Source organism: Lepisma saccharinum, unplaced genomic scaffold (assembly GCF_977018435.1).
Source record: "Lepisma saccharinum unplaced genomic scaffold, izLepSacc3.1 HAP1_SCAFFOLD_157, whole genome shotgun sequence".
NCBI classification, from domain to species: domain Eukaryota; kingdom Metazoa; phylum Arthropoda; class Insecta; order Zygentoma; family Lepismatidae; genus Lepisma; species Lepisma saccharinum.
The window spans coordinates 1-20,224 of record NW_028142964.1 but is presented as its reverse complement, the minus strand read 5'-3'; the positions used below and the strand labels follow the sequence as shown (position 1 = coordinate 20,224).

The 20,224-nt window shown below is 40.1% G+C and overlaps 2 protein-coding genes across 2 annotated transcripts; both read left to right on the top strand.

Annotated features, from left to right (window-relative positions):
* The first annotated feature begins 761 nt into the window (after positions 1 to 761).
* On the top strand, positions 762 to 1,061 carry LOC145982365 (disintegrin and metalloproteinase domain-containing protein 10-like). The gene has a single exon (XM_083115921.1). It carries the CDS (start codon positions 762 to 764, stop codon positions 1,059 to 1,061), a length of 300 nt encoding a protein of 99 aa, XP_082972047.1.
* A 327-nt stretch (positions 1,062 to 1,388) lies between these two features.
* LOC145982366 (disintegrin and metalloproteinase domain-containing protein 10-like) lies at positions 1,389 to 4,347 on the top strand. The gene is made up of 2 exons (XM_083115922.1): positions 1,389 to 2,109; positions 4,154 to 4,347. Exons 1-2 carry the CDS (start codon positions 1,389 to 1,391, stop codon positions 4,345 to 4,347), a joined length of 915 nt encoding a protein of 304 aa, XP_082972048.1.
* The last annotated feature ends 15,877 nt before the right edge of the window (positions 4,348 to 20,224 follow it).

Below are 20,224 nucleotides of genomic sequence, written 5' to 3'. Positions count from 1 at the left end.
GCACGACGTACATGTACGTGACACTGTGAAAACACTTGAATAAATATATCACTGGTAACGCTAATGCGAAGATAAGTTAGTAGGTCTCAAATGTTGAAAAGAATACACAAATAAGTCGATTGGAGACAACATATGTTCGCAAGAAAAGTTCAGGAACAATATTAAGTCGATGCGAAATCTTCTTGCCACTTATGGATGACTTCTGTATATACTCTGGAGAAATGACTTCACCTTATATCTAAGAGAAGGTACATTAGTGATGACACAGCAAATGATGATCACTATCAGTGTTTAGTATGTCATAAAATAAAATTTTGAGCGTGAACAGGAGCAATTGGTAAATTTAATCAGGGTGTAAATAATAAGATTAGATACACAGTACGCATTCGATTATAGCAAAACACAATGAAAAGTCTTCAGAAAAAAATAAATGGAAATGAGAGTATCAAATATGTAATAACAGTTAATGTAAATATGTGTCATAAAAATGGCAGATGTAACAAGAAGAGGTAGGGACTTGATTTGGTATTTCTGTCCAAATCGTGTGAGTTGTGTGTCGTATCAGTAAAAAAAATGTGTTTCTGTGTGAGTGTTTCGCGCGAGGCTGTACCAGCGGGAGGTGGTGAGAAAGTGTGAGTGCGGTGTCAAAACACGCTGGTGTTGTCCATGCACAGAGACGACCGTCGGTGCACAGCCGGCGTGGCAAGTGTTGTGTTGGTGCAGTGGTGCTCGGTGCTGCGATGACGTGAAGGCAGCCGAATATGTTGGTTCCCGGAGCGGAGGGGCGACTGCCCGCAAGAATTGTCCTGGCACTCCTGATCGTCTCGACGGCCGTGTCTTCCTCGCGGTCAGGACTGGTACTGAATGAGTTCATCCGCCATTTCGAGCCTGTGTATTACGACAGGGACAATCTTGCGACGCAGCATCGGAGGCTGAGAAGAGACTTGTCTGCCGCCCCACTTCGCCTTAACTTCACCGCTCATAACAGACTATTCCAGATACGGCTCGTCCCAGACTGCAACATCTTCGCTGACGACGCCGTCTTTGAAAGCACCAAGTGATCTGTAGACTTCGATACTGCCAAAGTGTACGTCGGGACCCTTGAGGATGATGAAGACGCGGTGGTCAACGGTTTGGTGACGACGGACGGCCTGTTCGACGGGACAGTCTCCACGAGCAAGGAGGACTTCTTCATCGAACCGGCCCATCGGTATCTTCCCCATCCCCAGGACTTCCACAGCGTGGTGTACCGCGGTTCCGACGTCGATCCCCCTTCCCCCGACCTTCCTTGCACGTCCCATCTCCTCCATCTCAAACGCCGCGAGGAGGAGTGGCGCGACGAACCTTCCGACGACGCCGAGGACTTCAACCCGTGCCCGAAGTTCCGCATGCACCGATCGTTTTCTTCCGCTAAATCTTCTTCTTCCGTGACGAACGATTGTTCCAAAGTCGCATCCTCAAAGTCTGTGATAGGTCCGCCCCACGCCAGGAGGAAAGGCTGGTTCCCCGAGAGCCTGTCGTGGCCCGATCCGCACGCCCATGTTCAGAAGCGGGCGACGATAGACCCCAAGAAAACCACGTGCATGCTCTACCTGCAGGCGGACCACCTGTTCTTCCAGAAATTCGGCTCCGAGGAAGCTTGCATTCAGGCCATGACGCGGCATGTTCAGAGGGTGAACAACATCTACAAAGTGACAGATTTCGACCAAGACGGGAAGCCCGACAACCTCAGCTTTATGGTCAAGAGGATAAAGGTCCATTCCACCGACGCTCTCAACGACATCACGTATCGATTTCCTGGAAACTATGGAGTGGAGAAGTTCCTAGAACTGTTTTCCGAGGAAGACTACGATGCCTTTTGCCTGGCCTACATGTTCACTTACAGAGATTTCGAGATGGGGACTCTCGGATTGGCCTGGACAGGCGACCTCAAGAATGCAGGTGGAGTGTGCGAGAAGATTGGGCATTACCGTGGAAGTTTGAAGAGCTTGAACACTGGTATTGTTACTTTGCTCAACTATGGGAAACACGTGCCTCCAGCGGTCTCCCACGTCACCCTTACGCACAAGCCAGCAAGATATCTAAACACTGTACCTGATTTCCTTCACGGTTCCTCGGCTGAGTCACGACGTGGCGCTCTATCGGTCCATCGAAGGTGTCCTCAGTGGGTTCGCCCAAACCTTTTAAATGGACCGACTTAACACTGTCACTCGCAACACATTTCGCGCTTCGCTCCCTCTATCAAGACTCCCCCGGCGACCACTCGTCACCCGGGGACTGCTGGCGTTTTTGATTACACAGCATTTTATTTCCGGCTCGTGACATTAGAGTACGAGGTCGTTGTATTATGAAGTTGATCTAATTTTGTGTGGTGTCGCCAGTGTCACATGTTGGTACAATGCTGAGGATTTCGGTTTTCCCCTTAGTTGACTTATATTCATTCACAACTTAAGGAAAGCTAAGCACTTGTTTATCGCAGAAGAAAATTGTTATAACAATGTAAAATGTGACAAATACACAACAAAATTATACGCAAGGTAATTTCGTACTTTGTAAGTCACGCGTATATAACCTATACTGAATTAATGAATAAATAGTGCATTTAAATTTCTTTGAATATTGCTCATGTATCAGGAGAGTCTACAGACCCCACCCCAGGTACGCTCTCAGACAAAAAAAGGTAGAGTAAAAAGTAAAGTTGTTGCGTGGAAATATGGCTATTCTATTCAATTGCTATTGCCTTCGGTTTGTAGACCGATTGATTATAAAAAAAAAGTGTTTTCTAAAGTTTTTTTCCGAAGAGCTCGCATTTTCTGCTGCTTGCGTTTGCAACGTTGCAACCAGGAGACAGGACAACCTTACTGTCAAGCAGGCGATCTTGTTTCTCTGCTATCGGTATCTAAGATTGGCAGACACTCATCTTTTATGATTAACTTCGCTGCTTTAAATAACGTCATTTTTTCAACATTAAAGCATAAAGTTGGTTTACAAAGTTTAAATTGAGAATATTTCTGTTATACGTTTCGTGAAGCAATGCTGAGAGAACACGGGAGTGAGCATTCTTAGTTCTCTCTCTTCCCACACGGCCTGAATGTGTTTCTGAAGCAGTGGCAACCATGCCCACTAAGCCTCTCGCAGACAAGGGATGGGGGGAAACCACTCGGTGTTGTTTTTAGATGTTATATGTAGAAGCACTTCCCAGGTTTCTCTCGCTCTAACTGTGTAACTTGCGATAAATGCAGAATTCCTGTGTTGTGCGCACAATCGAAGGCAAATGTAATGATAGACAAATTGCTCATCATTATGTTAATTAAGTCTGTGTTCCTCAATGTGATTTTCAAGGATCGGAATCGTCATACAGCTTCTTAAAAAAAGCCCTGTCTGGGAAAGTAAATAATGGAAGAAAACTATTGATATCTTGCCTGCTATAATTTTTGCCTTTGACTGTATACAACAAAAGGACGTTTTGCTGTGGTCTTGGAAAACGATAGCGTCGTCGCCTTGTAATGAAGGGGTCGCGTCACGGGTTTGATACCGGTGGGGACACGTGGTACAGTGTTTCGGATTCCAATTTAGACTGTAGGTTCAGTCTCGAATAGCCTTTCTGTGCAAAAAGTGGCAATTGAATTCTTCGAAAAGGAGCACACATTTCAAATCTTCGACCTCTAATACATAAATGTTTGTGCTTACAGTTGCCATGCATCGCCAATGTCAACACTAAACTAAGGGTTCCAGTGTATTTCTATTTTACGCCTATTTTCTACCTATCTGGTTAATCGCGACGATGAGGATAAATGACGAACCGATGAAATGGTGATGGAACACAAAATGATACATCCACGCCTGACCAGGTACGTAGGAACCTGAGGCTTCACAGCGTGTGACGCCGTTTACTCCGCAACGGTAATCGACTAAAGGTTTCAGATGTCAAATTACAGAATGTTAATGTAAATATGTGTCATAAAAATGGCAGATGTAACAAGAAGAGGTAGGGACTTGATTTGGTATTTCTGTCCAAATCGTGTGAGTTGTGTGTCGTATCAGTAAAAAAAATGTGTTTCTGTGTGAGTGTTTCGCGCGAGGCTGTACCAGCGGGAGGTGGTGAGAAAGTGTGAGTGCGGTGTCAAAACACGCTGGTGTTGTCCATGCACAGAGACGACCGTCGGTGCACAGCCGGCGTGGCAAGTGTTGTGTTGGTGCAGTGGTGCTCGGTGCTGCGATGACGTGAAGGCAGCCGAATATGTTGGTTCCCGGAGCGGAGGGGCGACTGCCCGCAAGAATTGTCCTGGCACTCCTGATCGTCTCGACGGCCGTGTCTTCCTCGCGGTCAGGACTGGTACTGAATGAGTTCATCCGCCATTTCGAGCCTGTGTATTACGACAGGGACAATCTTGCGACGCAGCATCGGAGGCTGAGAAGAGACTTGTCTGCCGCCCCACTTCGCCTTAACTTCACCGCTCATAACAGACTATTCCAGATACGGCTCGTCCCAGACTGCAACATCTTCGCTGACGACGCCGTCTTTGAAAGCACCAAGTGATCTGTAGACTTCGATACTGCCAAAGTGTACGTCGGGACCCTTGAGGATGATGAAGACGCGGTGGTCAACGGTTTGGTGACGACGGACGGCCTGTTCGACGGGACAGTCTCCACGAGCAAGGAGGACTTCTTCATCGAACCGGCCCATCGGTATCTTCCCCATCCCCAGGACTTCCACAGCGTGGTGTACCGCGGTTCCGACGTCGATCCCCCTTCCCCCGACCTTCCTTGCACGTCCCATCTCCTCCATCTCAAACGCCGCGAGGAGGAGTGGCGCGACGAACCTTCCGACGACGCCGAGGACTTCAACCCGTGCCCGAAGTTCCGCATGCACCGATCGTTTTCTTCCGCTAAATCTTCTTCTTCCGTGACGAACGATTGTTCCAAAGTCGCATCCTCAAAGTCTGTGATAGGTCCGCCCCACGCCAGGAGGAAAGGCTGGTTCCCCGAGAGCCTGTCGTGGCCCGATCCGCACGCCCATGTTCCGAAGCGGGCGACGATAGACCCCAAGAAAACCACGTGCATGCTCTACCTGCAGGCGGACCACCTGTTCTTCCAGAAATTCGGCTCCGAGGAAGCTTGCATTCAGGCCATGACGCGGCATGTTCAGAGGGTGAACAACATCTACAAAGTGACAGATTTCGACCAAGACGGGAAGCCCGACAACCTCAGCTTTATGGTCAAGAGGATAAAGGTCCATTCCCTTTAAAATGTTCCCTACATAGCTATATCAATTTCGTTTATTTTTCGCCGCTGGTCTGTTTCGTGGATGAATCGAGACAATGAGGTGGAATGATAAAATGATGAAGGTACAAACACGATGTTCATGACTCCATATTATCGCGTTTATTCTGTAGATTTAGCTAACTTTTGCGAAAAATTGTAAAAAAGTATTAACGCAATCTTTCAAACCAGAATTTTAATAATTGTTTGAGACCCTCAAGATTGGCCCATGCAAGCAATTGGATCTCCGACGATGTGCTTTTTGCTTGAGTGCGAGGGGACGTCAAGAGGGGGAGGGGGGTGACGCCGTTCCTGGCTGATTCGAGGGTTGCCACTTGAAAGTACGGACAGAAGGGAGACTATGCCATTCCTGTTTTCTCTGCTCTCAGGGCATATGGCCTGAGAGCGAATGATTGTCTACAGTCGGATTAAACATTATGGAGGCTCGAGTTTGAACTCCAATTAAAAATTAACCAGTACGGCTACGTATTTCAATTTCGTCCCGATTGGACCACAAGTTTTATAATTACAGAATCTCAAAGAGAGCATAGTTTGAAAAACAGCAAAAAAGCTCTATTTTTTGTTCTCACGACGATAAGAAATTGAAAGCATACTTGAAAAAAAATGGTTTTTTTTTAGCTTAAATCAGAATTCAATAAGTTAAGTGGTTAATTTTTAATTTGAGTGCAAACTCCAGTAGCCATAATTTTTAATTGGACAGTAGTTCGGCAGAATATTTCTTTATTGTATCCTTTATGTCCCAGTATTTGTGCGAGAGATCGTGATGATTACATATAAAAAGATATCGCTGTTCGTTAACAGCTTGTAAACCAATCGCCTGTTCTCTGTCACCTAGCACATTTTAAGTCTAAGCACTTTTCAACTCATTCAGCAAAGTGTCATGATGTTTTAACTTGATTAAATACCATGTATTAATATACTAATTAGTTTCATAATTTAAATGAATAATAGAAATATGGGCACACATAATACGTACGCAAAATTCAGAATTATTTAATAAAATGTGTTCCAAATCGGATGCACTTGAAGAATTCAATTTATCATCATAATTATTTTCTGCCTTTCACTTTCCGATCTCGGAATGGAGTCTTGATGCACGGGCCCCCTCCTCTCGCAGTGTGGTGTGTGCGAAGTCACCTATACCACTAACATTGCGTTTATTTTTCGGGTGAAGACAGCATAGAATTGTTGCAGTAATCAGGTTACCTTATCATATTATGCCCTATAACTCCACAGTCCACACTCCCATGATGTTCAGTCATGGTGCAATGCACAGGGAACAGCTGTACCTTTACTGCGTTCTTTCCATGTAACCTCTATTTGTGCTGAAAGTGTTCGTGTTTAATTCTTTTCGCAATTTTTCTACTCATGGTTGTTCATTAATTTTGGTATCGTTTCATTCTGCTTTTCTTTCAAAAATTAATGAGACTCCATACACTGACATTGTGTCATTCAATGAAAAACTTCTTGACAAGTCTTGGCTTTCGCAGGGAAGTTGAAGTTTCACCAATCAGTTTAGTTAGCGTCCACAGATTTCCTCCAGGCAGGTGCAAGAAGTCTCGTCTCACACATAAAGATCGATATTTAAGATTTCTAGGTAACCGAAAGCACACAATACCGAAAAAGACTTGATTCAGTTAACATGCATTTATTATTATTATTATTAGACGTATAACATATAGGGAATACATTACATTCAGTTAGAGAAGTTGTACAGTGAATATTGTTTAAAATTTGTGCATTCAAAGAGCCGTAGGTTGAGAATTCTACCGGTTTATTAGTGTAAACAATATGTAAAAGGTAAAGGTAAAGTGCTCCCCTGTGCATAGCACTACGCCATGAAGGCCTATAGGGGGTGTGGGGGTAACGCCCCACACTTTCTTGATCCGGTCGTGAGTGTGGCTGATGTGATCAGCATCACGCCCCTGACCGCCTTTACCCCCAGGTTTTCCCCCAGGTACCCATGTTATTCGACGCTGGGTGGACGCCGGGGCCGCTTCCAACGTTAGAAAAGTTCCCGGATTTGAACCGGCCGGGGATCGAATATGTACGTGAAATTATCCAATATTTGAAGGCATAGACAACATTTCCAGCTCCCTAGCCTCCCCCTTCCCTGCATTGAGAGAGCTGCTGCTATGCTACAGGTCACCCCTGAAACCTTCTTTCTTCTATTTTATGTCTCATATTTGTACAGTTATAAGCCCACGAAATGATCCCCTGTTTAAAAGGGAAGTGGGGTGAGGATGGACTGCGAGATTCATTTGTGGAGTTTATGGACAATACGAAGCTTTGTCGTCTGCCAGGCCAGTGTTGTTTAGAAGCCATTTGTATTTGATATTTATTTTATGTCGCTTTTCTTCCACTTTTGACTATTCACGATGATGGATCATGATTATGCTAAATGGATGAAGAGACACTCACAAAACAGCCTCGTCCAGGCTGACGGGACTCGAAGTCGGAGTGTACGGCCACTCAACGCACTCATAAACAGAGTCGAACCTTTAGAAGTGGGGGAATTAATCTTTTCGCACCATATTTCTCAGGAAATTACGTTACGACTATGCGTCAATCAATGATTGAAAATATGAATATATTTTAAAAGACATTAAAAGTGTTGTTGAAAAGCCGTAATTTATTTATATAAAAATATGTTTCAAAATATGGATATTGGTGTAAGAATATAATTTAATCGGTAAGTTTTTATAACTACAATTATATAGTTTAAAATTTTGATGAAGAGTTTCTTTCATTTTCTAAGATTAATCTTTCATATTAATATGATACTTTTGGAGATTAAGGTTTTAATTTTCAAACCTAAAATTCCAAATCGGTTGTTCGGCGTAGCTATATGGTAAAAAACAGAACACTGAGCGGCGCATAATATGTTGACGTATTACGGTAAAGTTGCGCCATTTGGGACGCACTACTGAACTTTCTGTGACGTTACCTGTGCTGTTTGGGTCAGTGACATGGATACAAAGAGATAACGGCTAAAGAAATTGAAGGTCGTAGAAAAACAAAATCACCAAGAAGAGCTTGAAATGTAATGCATGCACATAAAACAGCACATAAAAATTCGGAAGGAAAACTTAAAATACTTTATTTTTGTTTCCAGCCACTGCCAACTGCCATACATAATCATCCTCTGTGGGGTTTGCGTTATATGTTTCTGATTGTCCCTTCTCCACTTCTAACATTCATTTGCATCCTCGCAATTAGCCAGAAATGGTATAAATCCGACGTTAAATAAACTAAATGAACTAACAATAAAATGCTCTCAGTGTAGCATAAACTGCATAAAATATATGTGACGCTTCGAAAGATGGTATTTTGAATTTAGTAATCCCCCTCCCATAAATAACGACAGGGTAGGTAGTTTCTTGCCATGTGTAGTAGGCAACATTGATTACAACAAGAAAAAAATTCTGTACGGTACAAAGAGTTATTGAAAAAAAATCTTATAGTATCTCAACAAATCTATTCTGGAAGCTGGCCGCTCAACGTATTCCGGAAAACGTTTATAAACCGTTGATGTCAGATACCTGGGCCTGGATGATTTACTAATACTGTCTTTATTGTATAAATATTGTATGTTAAAACCTCACCTATAAAACACAGTTATATATATATATATATATATATATATATATATATATATATATATATATATATAAATTTAAATATAAAAATCCAGTGTCGGTTTTATTTACTGTTTCGCTTTTGACGTTAGTCCACAAAAAAAATCATCTTCGAATCCATTTTGTATAACGTTACATGGTGCCTTGTACCGGGAATTCCTTCTGAATATTTTTTGAGATAATACATTTAACTTAAGAAATCTTGTTAATAATAAGTTGAGATAGGATTATTTGTGTGTAAGATATTTGTGTCCTACGTAAGAAAGTGAAAAAAAGCTGTACAGTTTGATCGGGTGAGCAGACTCTTTCGTTGCAGCTGTACAGGATTAAGGGATTAGCGAGCTAGCGATAAGTAGGTCAGTGTTACGAATATGGTTCGAGCGTCGATCTCTCAGTCTCAGGACGAAGCAGCCGAAATAGGCTGGAATAAAATACTTGAATGCTGCGGCAAATAACTTTGTTATGAGGGGGCAATAGAATGTAGTTTTTGTAAAAAGTGGTACTATAAATCTTGCACGGGAATGAACGAATAATAATTTAAGAAATTTTTGTTTCATTTAGAATATTTTTTTCCTTGAAGATATGCTGCGCACTGTAAGAAAAGGAAAATATCAAGGAGGAAAAGTAAAATTACACAGGCTGTTCAAAAATTAACTGACGAAAATGAAGAGAGCGTTAGCCTCACGACACGTTTGTTATTTATGAAGCAGAGTAGAGAAGAGGATAGGCAAGAGCAGATTACATTTAGAGAAGAGGATAGCTTTGGCTGCAAGTCGTTTCACTCTTCTGGCTTTAATTTTAGAAAGGTCCGACCATTAAAAATCAACTTCCCCCACAATTGTTTGCGCGAAATCACACCCATTGCAATGATTCCGGCAAACGTTTCGGAGCGTGTTGTAAACACACTTTATAGGCATTACACCTACAGTGATTGTGGCAGTGATTGAAGGTGCAAATATAACGATTATATTCTAAATGTAGTCCTGCATTTTGTTTAGTCTCTTAACAATGACTAGACTATGTATCAGACTATATAAAACGATGTGTAGGGCCTTACACACCCTTCAATCGCGGCTAATTTGGAGGTAATGTGATGTGAACAAGAAAAAGCATTGATTCAATATTAACATATTATTTTGAGGTTTAGATAATAATAAAAAGAAGTATTTCAGGTCGGCTCTGTGGCTGAATGGTTAGCGTACCGAGCTACAAAACTCGGGTTCCTAGATTCGCATTCTGGAAAACCTGGACATGAAATTGTGTTGTTCCAACAATCTGTTTCATCATTCATCCTATCATTCATGTTATATTGGATATTTGCGATAGGAATCTTCAATTTGAGGAAGGCACAGCCATTTTCTGCTGTTATCTAGAGATTGATTTAACTAATTTCACTTCTCGCTTTTGATTCATTTCGTCAATCGCTAAGATTAGGATGGAATTGATGTGAGGGCAATGACAAAAATGTTTGGACAGTACGCAACAAACATACTGAATGTGAGTCTAGACGTCAATGCCCAAATTGTCTGCAAAATGCAGCCCATGCAGAGCGGGATAGTATATAGAATTTGGGCCCCTAGGCTATCTTTTCTTTCGGGCACTGTAGACATTTTTATTAATAATTTTGATATCATGGTACTTCATTTTCACTAACTGCATGTTCTGTACTAATAACACTTGTAAAGTTCAAAACATGGATACAATATCGGTACATATTGTTTGTATGATGTAGGTGACGTTTGAAAATAGGTCATGGTGTAAGAAATTATTTAAACGTTAGATAGTCCTTCGTTCACGAAATAAGCAAGTAATAGGATTTGGCATGTTTTAATTTGCCATTATCACAACATTAAGAAATGTTAATAGTCCATGGTCTTCACTTCTGCCCCTTCAGCGTCTAATTTTTGTGTGGCCCTAGGTTATAGCCTAGGATAACCTAATGGCAAGCCCCCCTCTATGAGTCCTGGACTTGGAAGGGAGGTTGACATTTAGGCTCTTGCAGGAAAGCCATGCATTACACCTCGCTTCTGTTATCGTTATTTAAGGAACCCTCTCCATTTGCAGCATTATTCTCCACGCTTTCAGTGGCGTACTCACAAATGAGGTAAAGGGATTTGAGTTACTTCTTACCACTCCTAGATCATGTCATCTTTTCCTAAATTTGACGGTTTTTTTTAGGAAAGTTGAGCAAAAAGAAAACTACTTTGCTCTAAAACTCCTTCTAGATACGCCACTGTTCTTAACTTTGCAGCTGGCATATCATAACACACCCGTCTATCACCCAGTAACCGAATTCATCTCCGTTTAGTGTGAAACACAATAATATCCTGTTTTGTTAATATTTTCCCGCCTATCTTGTATAAAAATAATCATCTCCATAACAGTTACGATGAATAAACTTTGTCGGGAAACTGCCCTTGAATAACAGAGGCCTGTTAATTTACTTCCTTATTAGTTAACACGTGGTCAACACATCGAATCTCATCGCCGCTGTTATCTTTATTCTCTAATTCACGTAGCTCCCCAATTGTTTTCAAGAAACAGAAATGTTCGGTAATGGAACCTGTGATCACGCTAACTTGAGTTCTAAGTCTACTTTATGCAAAGATGGCTAATCGGTGCTGACCTACAGTTAAAAGTGGTATCCGAACCACAAAGTTCATAATTTCAACAGTAAGGAAGCGGTCGGAGCGTGGGTGACGCAAGCAGCTTTTTACAATGTAATCCTTCCCTTGCGTTGTCAAAATGTTCAGCATTCTTGAACAGATGGTGGTCGCCTTTATTCAGTGCTAAGCATTTGTACCATCATGAACCTTAGACATCGAACGTAGAGATGTAATATTTATCGTTTTTGAAGCTTTTGACAACGTAGCACTGAAGGAAACTGGCAACAAGGCGGTTCTCGGGTAAAAGCGATGTGGAGGAAAAGAGAGGAGAAAACAAATGACTGCCAGTGACGGATCTACGTATCTTGGGCCCATCGCAAAGGATTATTTAAGTTACCTTCAATGTAAAACACACATACTTGTGAAAAGAAATGTCAAAACATTTCCTACTATTCAGTCTCTTCAGTGTGTGTATGTTGTTTGTGTATGTGTGTGTGTCTGGAATGATTCGATTTTGTTATTTAGCGTCGCTTTTCTACCACTTTGGCTAATAGCGACGATGACGATGAGTGATGATAGGATGAAATTAGGAAATTGATACAGGAACACTTACAAAGAACACCCATGTCCAGGGGAAGATGCGAACTCGTTACTATTGGCTTCGTAAACTCTCTGCTAAGCACTCCGTGCGGAGATCGGAATATCTCTCGAGTTTTTTAATGTCTAGTTTTAAGTTCACTTTTATGCCCAGATCGGTTAAATCGGACACGACCTACAGTTTTGAAATGAGATCCGAATCACTATGTGCCTCCACCGGGAATCCGACATTGTATACCTCTGGATAGGGAAGTAGAATAGAATAGAATAGAATACTTTATTAGTCATTAGACAACATGATTGCAATAGACTTCGTCATAATAAGTATATAAATATTAATATAAAAAAATACAAAATAAAGGAAAATTAAATTATTAATCATTCATTGGACAAGTCCCTTCCGCCCTTCGTTTCATGCTACGAGTTAAGAATTTCAAATAAGACATCCTTATGTCTCTTTTTTTAATTTCCTTGTAGATACAAGATTTTAAAAATAATAATGATATTAATAATGAATTTAAATATATGGGGAAAAAATATTGGATCACTTGTCAGTTTCCTGAGTAAACCATCAAGGAAAAGCAAACATTGTTATTAATTTCCTTGATTCATAGTTCATTGTTTGCTATCTTGTTGATGTTAATTTTACCGAATAATTAATATATAATAATAATAATAATAATAATAATCGTCATGTTATATCACTTGAGGTGGGGTGTAAGGGATGGCCTTCAACGTAGAACACCCAATTGTCAAGTAGTACACCCTGGACTACATTTTGCAGACGAACGAGGCTCTGGCGACTGGCACTATGGTTATGAGTGCCACTTTGCAGCCTCACCCTCTCAAAATTCTTTCTGAAAGAAAAATAATAGGTTTTCTAGCATTTCATCGCTGATGAGTCTACAGAAAGGAGAAGAGGTGAGAGAAAACGAGAGGTGACAAAGGACAGGAGAAAGAGAAAGCGAGAGGAGAAGAGGAGAGAAAAAAGAGAGGATAGACGAGGAGAGGAGATGTAGTGAGGAGAATGGAAAAATATTTTAGGAGAGATGAGGAAAATGGAGCAAAGAAGAGAAAAGAGAAGGAAAGCGAGATGAGAGAAGAGTGGTGAGTAGAGTAAAGGAGAGAAAAAGAGAATAACGAAAAGAAGATGAGAAAAGTGCTTGGAGTCGGAAATCTAAGACAGGAAAGGAGATGCGAGGAGTGGAGATGAGTGGGATGGAGATAAGAGGCGAGAAAAGTAGGGAAGGCGATATGAGATAAAAGCAGAGCAGAAGGAGGGGAGAGAAGAAGGAGAAGGAGAATAGAAGAACAGAAGGGACTGAAGAGAAGAGGTAGTTGCAGAAAATATCGTATCAGCGTCAAGAATTGATGCATTGGTCAAATTATCGACATGAAACATTCAATAACATTTTGAAATGTATTGGAGAATGTATTAAATCGGTGCGAAATGCCTTTTGGCTTAGTTCAGAGCAAAGGTAAAATCTTAAATGTAAAATCTTTGATTTTACCTGTGATTATACCACTAAAAACATGAATGTAATTTTAATATTTATAAGAATTATCCAATTTTTGTCCAATTCTCGGTTCGTTGAAATGGAGGTTTTGTAATTTAATATTTCCCCTCCACCCCATCATCAATTCCAAATTGAATTATTCCGTTTCACACGGGGTGAACAATGAACACAATGGGATAGGTGTAAAAGTTACGAAAATTTTCTGCCACCGGAAGGGATTGAACCTACGACCATCAGATTTACAGTTTTACAGTTTTACTATAGCAAGCAAGAGCAACAGGGTGGTGTTCTACCTGCTTCCCTTCTCGCGTTTGGAATCGTACTTTCCAGCTAGTTTCGTTTCCTTTGTCCGGACTTTACCAGTCAATAAATGTAGAACTCCAAGTTACTTGGTGACAAATAAAAAAAATACTACAATAACCCGGAAAAAATTACCTTACTTCACAGAATATAATACTAATATGATCCTTGCTTTAAGATGGAATTATCATTACCCGCAGACTATATGAGTGTTTGCAAAGATCTGCTGCATATACCCTTTCCCTCATCACAAACTTCAACTAAAAATTAAAACACGAGCGTTTCTCTATTTGCATTTCGTCTTTGTTTACGTGTAGCACGCAAGGTTAAAGTTTTAGGGTTCGAATCCCAGAAAAGCATGTTAAAAGCTGAGGCTGCAAAGTGGCACTCATAACCATAGTGCCAGTCGCCAGAGCCTCGTTCGTCTGCAAAATGTAGTCCAGGGTGTACTACTTGACAATTGGGTGTTCTACGTTGAAGGCCATCCCTTACACCCCACCTCAAGTGATATAACATGACGATTATTATTATTATTATTATTATTATATATTAATTATTCGGTAAAATTAACATCAACAAGATAGCAAACAATGAACTATGAATCAAGGAAATTAATAACAATGTTTGCTTTTCCTTGATGGTTTACTCAGGAAACTGACAAGTGATCCAATATTTTTTCCCCATATATTTAAATTCATTATTAATATCATTATTATTTTTAAAATCTTGTATCTACAAGGAAATTAAAAAAAGAGACATAAGGATGTCTTATTTGAAATTCTTAACTCGTAGCATGAAACGAAGGGCGGAAGGGACTTGTCCAATGAATGATTAATAATTTAATTTTCCTTTATTTTGTATTTTTTTATATTAATATTTATATACTTATTATGACGAAGTCTATTGCAATCATGTTGTCTAATGACTAATAAAGTATTCTATTCTATTCTATTCTACTTCCCTATCCAGAGGTATACAATGTCGGATTCCCGGTGGAGGCACATAGTGATTCGGATCTCATTTCAAAACTGTAGGTCGTGTCCGATTTAACCGATCTGGGCATAAAAGTGAACTTAAAACTAGACATTAAAAAACTCGAGAGATATTCCGATCTCCGCACGGAGTGCTTAGCAGAGAGTTTACGAAGCCAATAGTAACGAGTTCGCATCTTCCCCTGGACATGGTGTTCTTTGTAAGTGTTCCTGTATCAATTTCCTAATTTTCATCCTATCATCACTCATCGTCATCGTCGCTATTAGCCAAAGTGGTAGAAAAGCGACGCTAAATAACAAAATCGAATCATTCCAGACACACACACATACACAAACAACATACACACACTGAAGAGACTGAATAGTAGGAAATGTTTTGACATTTCTTTTCACAAGTATGTGTGTTTTACATTGAAGGTAACTTAAATAATCCTTTGCGATGGGCCCAAGATACGTAGATCCGTCACTGGCAGTCATTTGTTTTCTCCTCTCTTTTCCTCCACATCGCTTTTACCCGAGAACCGCCTTGTTGCCAGTTTCCTTCAGTGCTACGTTGTCAAAAGCTTCAAAAACGATAAATATTACATCTCTACGTTCGATGTCTAAGGTTCATGATGGTACAAATGCTTAGCACTGAATAAAGGCGACCACCATCTGTTCAAGAATGCTGAACATTTTGACAACGCAAGGGAAGGATTACATTGTAAAAAAGCTGCTTGCGTCACCCACGCTCCGACCGCTTCCTTACTGTTGAAATTATGAACTTTGTGGTTCGGATACCACTTTTAACTGTAGGTCAGCACCGATTAGCCATCTTTGCATAAAGTAGACTTAGAACTCAAGTTAGCGTGATCACAGGTTCCATTACCGAACATTTCTGTTTCTTGAAAACAATTGGGGAGCTACGTGAATTAGAGAATAAAGATAACAGCGGCGATGAGATTCGATGTGTTGACCACGTGTTAACTAATAAGGAAGTAAATTAACAGGCCTCTGTTATTCAAGGGCAGTTTCCCGACAAAGTTTATTCATCGTAACTGTTATGGAGATGATTATTTTTATACAAGATAGGCGGGAAAATATTAACAAAACAGGATATTATTGTGTTTCACACTAAACGGAGATGAATTCGGTTACTGGGTGATAGACGGTGTGTTATGATATGCCAGCTGCAAAGTTAAGAACAGTGGCGTATCTAGAAGGAGTTTTAGAGCAAAGTAGTTTTCTTTTTGCTCAACTTTCCTAAAAAAAAACCGTCAAATTTAGGAAAAGATGACATGATCTAGGAGTGGTAAGAAATAACTCAAATCCCTTTACCCTCATTTGTGAGTACGCCACTGAAAGCGTGGAGAATAATGCTGCAAATGGAAGAAGGGTTCCTTAAATAACGATAACAGAAGCGAGGTGTAATGCATGGCTTTCCTGCAAGAGCCTAAATGTCAACCTCCCTTCCAAGTCCAGGACTCATAGAGGGGGCTTGCCATTAGGGTTATCCTAGGCTATAACCTAGGGCCACACAAAAATTAGACGCTGAAGGGGCAGAAGTGAAGGACCATGGACTATTAACATTTCTTAATGTTGTGATAATGGCAAATTAAAACATGCCAAATCCTATTACTTGCTTATTTCGTGAACGAAGGACTATCTAACGTTTAAATAATTTCTTACACCATGACCTATTTTCAAACGTCACCTACATCATACAAACAATATGTACCGATATTGTATCCATGTTTTGAACTTTACAAGTGTTATTAGTACAGAACATGCAGTTAGTGAAAATGAAGTACCATGATATCAAAATTATTAATAAAAATGTCTACAGTACCCGAAAGAAAAAATAGCCTAGGGGCCCAAATTCTATATACTATCCCGCTCTGCATGGGCTGCATTTTGCAGACAATTTGGGCATTGACGTCTAGACTCACATTCAGTATGTTTGTTGCGTACTGTCCAAACATTTTTGTCATTGCCCTCACATCAATTCCATCCTAATCTTAGCGATTGACGAAATGAATCAAAAGCGAGAAGTGAAATTAGTTAAATCAATCTCTAGATAACAGCAGAAAATGGCTGTGCCTTCCTCAAATTGAAGATTCCTATCGCAAATATCCAATATAACATGAATGATAGGATGAATGATGAACAGATTGTTGGAACAACACAATTTCATGTCCAGGTTTTCCAGAATGCGAATCTAGGAACCCGAGTTTTGTAGCTCGGTACGCTAACCATTCAGCCACAGAGCCGACCTGAAATACTTCTTTTTTATTATTATCTAAACCTCAAAATAATATGTTAATATTGAATCAATGCTTTTTCTTGTTCACATCACATTACCTCCAAATTAGCCGCGATTGAAGGGTGTGTAAGGCCCTACACATCGTTTTATATAGTCTGATACATAGTCTAGTCATTGTTAAGAGACTAAACAAAATGCAGGACTACATTAGAATATAATCGTTATATTTGCACCTTCAATCACTGCCACAATCACTGTAGTGTAATGCCTATAAAGTGTGTTTACAACACGCTCCGAAACGTTTGCCGGAATCATTGCAATGGGTGTGATTTCGCGCAAACAATTGTGGGGGAAGTTGATTTTTAATGGTCGGACCTTTCTAAAATTAAAGCCAGAAGAGTGAAACGACTTGCAGCCAAAGCTATCCTCTTCTCTAAATGTAATCTGCTCTTGCCTATCCTCTTCTCTACTCTGCTTCATAAATAACAAACGTGTCGTGAGGCTAACGCTCTCTTCATTTTCGTCAGTTAATTTTTGAACAGCCTGTGTAATTTTACTTTTCCTCCTTGATATTTTCCTTTTCTTACAGTGCGCAGCATATCTTCAAGGAAAAAAAATATCTAAATGAAACAAAAATTTCTTAAATTATTATTCGTTCATTCCCGTGCAAGATTTATAGTACCACTTTTTACAAAACTACATTCTATTGCCCCCTCATAACAAAGTTATTTGCGCAGCCATTCTTCAAGTATTTTATTCCAGCCTATTTCGGCTGCTTCGTCCTGAGACTGAGAGATCGACGCTCGAACCATATTCGTAACACTGACCTACTTATCGCTAGCTCGCTAATCCCTTAATCCTGTACAGCTGCAACGAAAGAGTCTGCTCACCCGATCAAACTGTACAGCTTTTTTTCACTTTCTTACGTAGGACACAAATATCTTACACACAAATAATCCTATCTCAACTTATTATTAACAAGATTTCTTAAGTTAAATGTATTATCTCAAAAAATATTCAGAAGGAATTCCCGGTTACAAGGCACCATGTAACGTTATACAAAATGGATTCGAAGATGATTTTTTTTTGTGGACTAACGTCAAAAGCGAAACAGTAAATAAAACCGACAGTGGATTTTTATATTTAAATTTATATATATATATATATATATATATATATATATATAACTGTGTTTTATAGGTGAGGTTTTAACATACAATATTTATACAATAAAGACAGTATTAGTAAATCATCCAGGCCCAGGTATCTGACATCAACGGTTTATAAACGTTTTCCGGAATACGTTGAGCGGCCAGCTTCCAGAATAGATTTGTTGAGATACTATAAGATTTTTTTTCAATAACTCTTTGTACCGTACAGAATTTTTTTCTTGTTGTAATCAATGTTGCCTACTACACATGGCAAGAAACTACCTACCCTGTCGTTATTTATGGAGGGGGATTACTAAATTCAAAATACCATCTTTCGAAGCGTCACATATATTTTATGCAGTTTATGCTACACTGAGAGCATTTTATTGTTAGTTCATTTAGTTTATTTAACGTCGGATTTATACCATTTCTGGCTAATTGCGAGGATGCAAATGAATGTTAGAAGTGGAGAAGGGACAATCAGAAACATATAACGCAAACCCCACAGAGGATGATTATGTATGGCAGTTGGCAGGTGGGCTGGGAAACAAAAATAAAGTATTTTAAGTTTCCTTCCGAATTTTTATGTGCTGTTTTATGTGCATGCATTACATTTCAAGCTCTTCTTGGTGATTTTGTTTTTCTACGACCTTCAATTTCTTTAGCCGTTATCTCTTTGTATCCATGTCACTGACCCAAACAGCACAGGTAACGTCACAGAAAGTTCAGTAGTGCGTCCCAAATGGCGCAACTTTACCGTAATACGTCAACATATTATGCGCCGCTCAGTGTTCTGTTTTTTACCATATAGCTACGCCGAACAACGATTTGGAATTTTAGGTTTGAAAATTAAAACCTTAATCTCCAAAAGTATCATATTAATATGAAAGATTAATCTTAGAAAATGAAAGAAACTCTTCATCAAAATTTTAAACTATATAATTGTAGTTATAAAAACTTACCGATTAAATTATATTCTTACACCAATATCCATATTTTGAAACATATTTTTATATAAATAAATTACGGCTTTTCAACAACACTTTTAATGTCTTTTAAAATATATTCATATTTTCAATCATTGATTGACGCATAGTCGTAACGTAATTTCCTGAGAAATATGGTGCGAAAAGATTAATTCCCCCACTTCTAAAGGTTCGACTCTGTTTATGAGTGCGTTGAGTGGCCGTACACTCCGACTTCGAGTCCCGTCAGCCTGGACGAGGGCTGTTTTGTGAGTGTCTCTTCATCCATTTAGCATAATCATGATCCATCATCGTGAATAGTCAAAAGTGGAAGAAAAGCGACATAAAATAAATATCAAATACAAATGGCTTCTAAACAACACTGGCCTGGCAGACGACAAAGCTTCGTATTGTCCATAAACTCCACAAATGAATCTCGCAGTCCATCCTCACCCCACTTCCCTTTTAAACAGGGGATCATTTCGTGGGCTTATAACTGTACAAATATGAGACATAAAATAGAAGAAAGAAGGTTTCAGGGGTGACCTGTAGCATAGCAGCAGCTCTCTCAATGCAGGGAAGGGGGAGGCTAGGGAGCTGGAAATGTTGTCTATGCCTTCAAATATTGGATAATTTCACGTACATATTCGATCCCCGGCCGGTTCAAATCCGGGAACTTTTCTAACGTTGGAAGCGGCCCCGCGTCCACCCAGCGTCGAATAACATGGGTACCTGGGGGAAAACCTGGGGGGTAAAGGCGGTCAGGGGCGTGATGCTGATCACATCAGCCACACTCACGACCGGATCAAGAAAGTGTGGGGCGTTACCCCCACACCCCCTATAGGCCTTCATGGCGTAGTGCTATGCACAGGGGAGCACTTTACCTTTACCTTTTACATATTGTTTACACTAATAAACCGGTAGAATTCTCAA

What these genes read in the sequence shown, in the direction of transcription:
- LOC145982365 (XM_083115921.1), top strand. Translation starts at nt 762, where the DNA reads ATGTTGGTTCCCGGAGCGGAGGGGCGACTGCCCGCAAGAATTGTCCTG.
- LOC145982366 (XM_083115922.1), top strand. Translation starts at nt 1,389, where the DNA reads ATGCACCGATCGTTTTCTTCCGCTAAATCTTCTTCTTCCGTGACGAAC. An exon ending in TGTACCTGATTTCCTTCACG is followed by an intron (nt 2,110 to 4,153) that starts GTTCCTCGGCTG and finishes GTCCATGCACAG; the next exon opens with AGACGACCGTCGGTGCACAG.